General features: G+C 44.2%; 1 protein-coding gene and 1 non-coding gene across 4 annotated transcripts; both read left to right on the plus strand.

Moving 5' to 3' along the window:
- Positions 1-203: 203 nt before the first annotated feature.
- On the plus strand, positions 204-6,431 carry LOC124675375 (transcription factor STKL2-like). 3 transcript variants are annotated; one of them, XM_047211447.1, is made up of 3 exons: positions 204-1,231; positions 1,903-1,936; positions 6,037-6,431. In XM_047211447.1, exon 1 carries the CDS (start codon positions 432-434, stop codon positions 1,227-1,229), a length of 798 nt encoding a protein of 265 aa, XP_047067403.1. In that variant the 5' UTR covers positions 204-431; the 3' UTR covers positions 1,230-1,231; positions 1,903-1,936; positions 6,037-6,431. The 3 variants fall into 3 exon arrangements, with proteins under 3 accessions (XP_047067403.1, XP_047067401.1, XP_047067402.1); XM_047211445.1 differs by lacking the exon at positions 1,903-1,936; XM_047211446.1 differs by lacking the exon at positions 1,903-1,936 and having other exon boundaries at positions 6,040-6,431.
- Positions 6,432-7,545: 1,114 nt separating this feature from the next.
- Positions 7,546-7,618, plus strand: TRNAR-ACG. Its single transcript has one exon. It is a non-coding gene; the product is annotated as a tRNA-Arg (tRNA).
- Positions 7,619-8,281: the final 663 nt, after the last annotated feature.

The raw sequence follows: 8,281 nt of genomic DNA on the forward strand, positions 1-8,281 counted from the left end.
GTGTCAAGGAGGGAAGTGAATCGACGGACGAGGAGACCGCCATTCGAGCGTTAGAGGGGGAGGAGGAGGAGGAGGAGGAGGAGGAGGAGGAGAAGGAAAGCGAAGAGGAGGAGAAGGTAAGCGAAGAGGAGGAGGAGGAGGAAGAAAGCGAAGAGGGGGAGGAGGAGGAGGAGGAGAAGGAAAGCGAAGAGGGGGAGGAGGAGGAGGAGGAGGAACGCGAAGAGGAATGGACGGAGGCGCCGGATCCATATCTCCAGCTCAAGAGGAAAAGGGCATCGGCAAGGGTCACTAGGTCGCAGCAGCGAAAGGTGCCGGCGCCCGCACAGCAACGAGGCAAGGAAGGGGAGCAACCTAGCAAGTCGAAGAAGCCCAATTCAAAGAAAATCACTCGGGCTCGGGCGCCATTGCAGCAACAGCTTAGCCAGTCGGAGATGCCCAAGTCAAAGAAAATCACTCGGTCTCGGGCGGCATTGCAGCAACAGCTTAGCCAGTCGGAGATGCCCAAGTCCAAGAAACTCACTCCGGCGCCGGTACAGCAGCAAGGCGAGGAAAGAGCACAGCCTAGCGGGTCGGAGATGCCCAAGTCAAAGAGAATCAGGCGTACATGGACTCCCAGCGACGAGGTTCAGATTCTCACGGCGCTCCTCGAGCACCGCCGCGAGCAGGGGAAGCTGCCAGAGCCGGATAACAATGACTTCTTCGACTCCGTCGCGGAACGCCTCGAGGACAAGAGCTGCACTCGTTCCACTATCAAGGACAAAGTGCGTAGTCTGATGCGCCGCTACAAATCCTATGTTGCACCTACTACTGACCACGAGCACCGCCTTGCGGATCTGTCCAACAGCATCTGGGGAGACCTGCCGGCGACCCACGCTGCCAACGCCAACAATGGCGATGGCGAACAGGATGAGGGGGAGCACGCCATGTCTGAGGCTGAGGCTGAGAATAGTAGTGGCCAGACTCTGGACAAGACCTTCGAGGAAATGTGTGAGATGTATCCTCTTCTTGGGCAGGAGGTGAAGCGGCTCGCAGGGGTACAGCCTGCCCTCAGAACCTCCTTCACTGGATTAGATGGCAACAAGGCACTCTTAATGGAGAAGAAACTGGATAAGCTCAAATGGAAAGAGTTGAAGATCCAGGCGGAGATGGAAGCCAAGGTAGAAGCACCAAAGGCAAGGGTTAGGAAGGAGCTTGTCAATGTTTTATCGGAGGTTTCCAAGAATTTATGAAGGTATGAGACATGCTGTTCATTATGTTCCTTTTATTCTTGTTTGGTTCATATACTAATATATATGTCCGATGTGAGGATCAGCCTTTATTCCTCAAATGTGGTGCATGATAGCTCTCAACAGAAAAATAGAAACAACGCAATCTTAAACAGTGCATGGCATGAAATTGGTAATCAAGAATAGACTTGGTTCTTGTATAGGTAAATCTGTGGTATAGGAAAGTTGTGTTGGGTAACAATAGGAATAACTGGCCATTTTAACCCAAAACAGGCTAACAATAACAAAGACATATGTCTCTATGCTCTCTTTTTAATGCCACCTGAAAGTTGTACATCTGATATATGTATATGTTCCTGCCTACCACCTTTCATGGTTATGCTCTCCTTTTAACACCAGCTAGAATTGTCCCCCTGCTTTGTTGTGTTTGTTTCTATATTCCCTGCTTGGTACTTAGGTTTAAATGGACTCAGATGTTTCCCAAGGCTTGACCTTTTGATGCCTCTAAAACCTCCAAGAAATGGGAGGGGACAAACTTGTTGACAAAATTGGCAGAACCTTATCAGTAGCTCCTTAATCTTGGGTGATCTTGAATAGTCAATTGGAATTGACACTGCATAAATTTTGAGATGCAAAGTTCCCTAGGTTTCCAGTTTACTAACTGTATCAATTGTAGGAATTGCTCTATGCTTGGATGTCTTTGCCTAGAGGTATTTCGGTCGAACCAACAATACTATGTTTAAAGCTTTTCTCTTTTCAATTACATCGCAACAATGTAATTTGGAAAACAACAATTGGCTCTAAACTGCCTCAAGCATTAAGGAAACAAACTCGTCACGATGTGAGTAGATATTGGGCACAATTGTCTCAAATCTCAAGCTTGCCTTCATAAAACAAATGTCACATATAGTAACATGGAAGACCTGGACCCAACCGTTGTCCAAGCCAGTGCCTCCAACAGTTTATCCTGGTAATATAGGGCAGCTCCTTATCCTCGTATCTTCTCCAAAGCCAAGTGCAGCTTCATCCATGCACCTTCATGCTGAGATAGGTTCATCGCTGCATGGCAAGCCAAACATTTTATACTTCACAAAAAGAAGTTTGTAGCAAAGTGAACATCTTTTCAGTTGAGGGGGATTCTCATACGTAACTATTTTGTAGGCATCAAGAAATAACAAAGTTCTACATTTTTATTTTTGCAGCCCTCTACATATCTAAGCCTGGACAGAAAGGGACACCTAAACACAAAATAAAACGGTGTAGTAAATATGGACCCATCAGGCCATAATACCATCTCTCTCGTAGTTCAACAAAAAAATTGCAGATGATAAATATGTAAACAAGTAACGTGAGTTGCAAAATCAAATTACCTTACCCTCTAAAGATCCTGGACACGCTCATCAACAACTATGCTAGCTGTGGCGGAAAATATTAGCAAGGCATCTACACTGAAGTAAAAAAAAGAAAGAATTATGTTAGGATTTAGCAAGGCTAGTATACCTGAAATAAAGCATATTTCTTTCGATTTGGCTTAAATGTGTAAGATCCATGATGAGTGAGAGAAGCACACAATTTTCTGAACCATCAAATTTTCCTTGTTCTAAAAGGATCATACCCTTCTCCACTCAGTGCAGCCTCGATATTATGTATAACTCCCTTAGAGAGTATTTGAAGCTTCAGAAATTACTCTATTAGAGATATCCTTACTGGAACTGGGATTTGAAGAAAAACAGTGGGTTCGTAAGTTGCTGCAATTTGTTTAGCCAGGATCCCCAAAATGAAGGCCACCTCCTGGTTCCTAATTCTTGCAGAACAAAAGGAGCAGTGTTGAAACCCTATTCAGATAAGCTGAAGTGAGAGCTGCCTCGGGTGTCCAATGATCTGAGAAAGAGCAGTCTTCTCTAGTATCAATTGGCAAAGGCCACATTTTCTTTCTACCATGGATAAGATCTATAATTGACAGGCCTTAAATACTGTAGCTATGCCCTGAAGCAAACAAATTATTCCTACTGAATTGATGTGCATTGAATATTTTTTGGCAACACCAAATCGAGCATACTTTAGCAGTCACTCAATCACATAAATGCAACTTCCAAAGTTGGAAGACACTGTAATTTATCCATGACAATACAATGATCAGGTAGCAAGATCTTTGGTGAAGATAGAACTCAACGGGATTTTCTTTACCAAGTTGATCTTTGGAGAATGTGTGATGCTTCTTTAGGTGGAGAGGTCTCATCGGCGATCCTGTGTAAGAAAGCAAACAATTGTCTCAGTTGCAGTGATTGAAACAAATGTCTAGGTAATCCTCATTGTTGTCCGACATGTCCGAGCCCTCGTTGTCCTCGTTGATGTCCGGCATGTTTGAGCCCTAGTTGGTCTGGCCACAAGTTCTTTGTCCCAACCGAGATAATGTATGCAAATTTAGAAATAGGCATTGTCTATTGTAGTTGGCTAACTAAAATCATGCGCTGTAATTTGTAGCTTGGGTCTGATAACCTAGCCTAATACACAGTGACAACAGTTCTGAAACCTGAAATATCAATCCAGCTACTACTGCCGGATATGTATAACATAAGCAGTTCATGTCTCAGCGTCAAATAATAGATAAACATAACCAATAATTAATATGTCTAACACGGGGATTTGAGGAGATGCATGTTGCCTTCTCGGTAAATAACATGAGAAGTTCAAACAAAAAAAGTAGCATGACAAAAGCAAATCTGCTTAATACATTCAGAAGAAAAAACTGGTCAACACAGCAAGGTGTACTGTGTACATGCTAGTATGCTACAACAGTGTTGTTACCATATACTACAATTACTAAAAAAAACAAAAAAAAATCACACAATCGTGCTTGTCCAAGATGGTTGAACCAGGTTTCATAAATTCAACTTTAAGAAAAATATTGTCAGAGGCATAATTAGTGTATGCAACACCAACATAGAAACTGAAATAAATAATGCTTAAAAAAGGTTGTTTGATAGCCTACTCCGACTGTTTGTTACCAAACCTATGTCAGTATATGATGTTTAAACCTGATGCAAAATTCTCATGATTCTATGTTACTGCAGTATTTACATTTAATCCAAGAAGACCATCTTGTACTAACTGGGGTGTTATGTATTCTGTCCATTACTTCCCTCTCACCATTTGGGCACATCAATTTAAAATTACATCATATAAACTTAGCCAGATGATGCTTTAAAAGGTAGAAAAATTGCAGGACTACCTCCAACCGACGTTTCACAAGTTGCTGGCTTCTTACAAAGTTACCATATTTGTAGTGCCCAACAGCAACAAATGCAACTTCTAGTTTGCAGTGGGCACACACATTTATTGAGAGAATTTATAGAAGAATAGATGGAAAGTAAGGTAATAGGTTGCAAGAAGTAAATATGCAATCATCAGGGATGAAGCTAGGAAATTGATCCAACGGTGTCAGCTCAATGTTCAATGGTGTCAGTTTCATTTCATTAACAAAAAATGATTAGTGTAGATCTAGTGAGAGATTTGTAAAAATTACCGGCATCAGCTGACACCACTGGCAATGAAGCAGCTCCGTCCCTGCCAATCACGCGAACAATTTTTTTTATCTGAACGTAACTCATCCTACCCATGGTTCACTTCATCCTCAACTTAGAATGGACAAGGGCCCAGAATAGCTTATGATGCTATCATGTTTCTGTTAGTTGCAGCCTCTGCAACTTATCTTTGACATTCCTGGGTAACAATAATCAGAATTGTAAGTTCCTATGCCTTATGGAGCATAATAATTAACAAAAATACAAATAATTTGTGAACATCGTAGAGGGACCTAAAGCATATACAGTTAACATGCAATAATAGATGAACATCAGCAACTTACAGTACATGTTTCTGAACAATACATAGATGCAGACTCCAGAGGAAGAGCAGACGTACTGGCTGCAGCAAGAAACGAACAGGGTGGATGGATTCGGGTGACGGGTGGGCGAGCTTGAGGATCGTTGGGGGACGGACCTTTGGTGGTGGCCTCGGCGTGGGATCGTGTCGGACATCAGCGCATCTGCCGCCATCTTCGAGCGGCATCGGCGACGATCGAAAGCCCACGTCCGACTCGCTGGTTCAGATGGGGATGTTTCTCTGGTGGTGGCCTCGGCGTCGGATAGAGCAGGGCAGCAACGCCTATGCCTTCAAGCATCATCGGCATTGGGCGAGGGCTGCAGCCTGAGATCGGGCAAGGTGGGGCGGGGCACGGAACGGATTGAGGCGGGCAGTTGGGGGTGGGGGGTGGGGGTGGGGGGGTAGGAGAGGTGGGGTTGTGGTTACGGAAGCCAGAAGATTAGAAGAAACGTTAGACGGGCTGGCGGACTGACGGACAATCAATATTAACAGTCCGATGTGAGGTTGGACAGCCAGGATGTGTTGGATCACCACCCTCTCTCCCTTTTAATAGTAGTGGTGATAGATGTTACTATCTCAAGTTAATGTGGGATCCTGAAAGGAGCCTCTAATTAGCATACATAATATTTGACTCGATTTACTTAAATTTTCATTATGTTTCTTCATAATAAGGTAAAGCTAATATAATTTGTGTGAAGATATCTTTGAACTTGATCAAATCGGAAACCATCAGTTTTGCATTGATTCCACATGAACATAGAATGGTTAGCTGGTATTTTAGAGGCAGCAAAAGTGTTACTTTATTGTTTTTTTCTCGCCTGAAACAATTATACAAGTTTGTGAAGTTTAGTGCCAATCGAAGCCTTAATGTATTTGTATAGTTTATGCTTGCATTTTACTCACATCTTTTTCTTGTATCTAACAGCAGGTGATCAAGCTAGGATTTTACTGCTCCAGAGTTCACTCAATTCTGAATAGGCTTATGGTGAAGAGGTCATGGAGGACGCGCTGGCAGACTCGTTAGTAACTAGAGTCGAGCACGTGAGTAGCCTAGGTTAGTGGGTAGAGTATTAACATAGTTAAACCTTTTGGCGTTGGGATTTTGCTGATGTGTCGGGCAGAAAATCAAGGCATGTAGTAATGAAGTGTTCTGAGATGGTTCTTGTTTGCCCTCTGGTAAGATTTGACGACAGTGTTTGGTTGGTGAAAAGAGAGTGGAGCGTTATGTAGCAGTGGTAGTCAAGGGAGCATTCTGGTACAATATCATGTCTATGCAATGATGATTTGATAATGTCATGCCTGATCGGAATGTCCCACATATGGGCCAATTTGTCTCTGCTGCTTGTTTCCCTGGTGTCGGCATGTTTTCGGTCTCTGCTGATAGAATAGATTGCTTTACCCAACCTGGAAGCTGATTTGGACTGGTATTCTGTCGATGCTTCTTCAGTGTAAAAAGAGATTTGAGCTTCTCTGAGTTAGAGCATCTTCACCGGCGCTCCCCAAATAGGTGCCGGCAAGGATGTTGGCACAGCCGTATGGGGAGCACCGGCACTGCATCCTCCATTTGGGGATGTTGTTCCCACCTTGGCGACCCTAAAAACTTCTCTTTTCTTTTTACAATATTTTGAAACAATATATCAATCACATAAATTATTCATACAATATTTTGATTATTCATACAATTACACAAATATAAAATAAATTATTCATACAATCACACAAATAAAAATTAAACTATTCATACAATAATTTAAATTAAATCATGCATTGTTGGCGGCTTCTCTCGTCACTCACAAATGTGCAGCTAGATTTGCCTGAAGTTAAACATGAACACCCGCATCTCGAATTTCCTGATATATGTGAAGGAAAGCCGACGGCTGAGGGGGTGGCGGCCGTGTCGATGGACGGCGGTTCCTGGACAGACGGCGGTTCCTGGACAGACGGCGATGTCTATTGCAAGCAGGAGGGCGCAACAGCGACAGTGGCGATGGCGATCTAGAGGGGTGGGAGTCGGCTCAGGCGTGGGTGAAAGGTGGGGAAAACGGTGCGTCTAGCTGCCAGACAGAGCCAACGCGCGATTTCTGACGTGCCGCAAGGCGCCAGCGCGCCCGATTCGCGTCCTCTACGAAAGAGCCGGCACGAGGTTGCCGGCGTTTTTATTGGACTCGAAAACTAGCCGACGCTTTTGAGACGCGTCGGTGTGAGTCAATTTGTACCACGGGCCCCAAACGCTATCGAGGCTGCTATGAGGCGCCCCGGTGGAGGTGCTCTAAGGAACATAGACGCACAATATCAGCGGCATCTTATTGCTGTATAAAGCGCACAATATGCTTCCAGTTGGAAGTCGTGCTGAGAATTAGACAAAATGGGTAGAATGAGGCTATCTTACAGTATATATTATTATAAAAGACAAATGTGAAATATTAGCATGAAAGACTCCGTGGCCCAATGGATAAGGCGCTGGTCTACGAAACCAGAGATTCTGGGTTCGATCCCCAGCGGAGTCGGTTTTGCTTTTTCCTTAAAGGACGACTTAGTTTGTTTTATAGTTTTTGTTTTCATATATGAGTTCAGACAGTGGTGTATTCGCTCAGCTTATACGTATGAGTTACTGCAGCTCAAGTTATCTTCAGAGTGTCATTTTCTCTGTAGCTCATGTTATATTCAGAGTATCATTATCTTGCACTCTTACTGCCTCGACATGTTTTTTTTTTTTTTTTTTTGAAACGGAGGCAAAAGCTTTGCCTCATTCATTTATTAAGAAGAAGGTGCCCGATTTTTAGGAGAAAATCGGGCAAAAACCAACAACAACAGTGCCAAAACGCACCCAAGACCACACACCCCGCCACAAGGGCACACCCAGCCATCCTGGCTACCCACAAAAGCTAAGAAGCTCAAGCCGGCCTATGCCAAACAGATGACTCCTCGAAGAGAGACCGGCAGCTTCGCTTCTGGCAATGAGCCTCGGAGAGGAGATGCGCAGGACAAGCGTCGAATAGGACCTTCACCGGACCGCCCCTCGAAGGTCATCGTACACCGCCCGAGGGTGGCTTCGACTTCACATCAAGAAGAGACCACCGCGAAGACATTCGAACACGCCGGAAAGGAGCCGACTAACATGACCTTGCCGCAACCAGACCTTGGTCACCACCATCGTCGTTGCCTCTCAA

The sequence above is a fragment of the Lolium rigidum genome, chromosome 7 (genome assembly GCF_022539505.1).
Source record: "Lolium rigidum isolate FL_2022 chromosome 7, APGP_CSIRO_Lrig_0.1, whole genome shotgun sequence".
In the NCBI taxonomy this organism is placed as follows: Eukaryota; Viridiplantae; Streptophyta; class Magnoliopsida; order Poales; family Poaceae; genus Lolium; species Lolium rigidum.

Coding starts and splice junctions, on each gene's coding strand:
- LOC124675375 (XM_047211447.1), top strand. CDS start 432: ATGCCCAAGTCAAAGAAAATCACTCGGTCTCGGGCGGCATTGCAGCAA.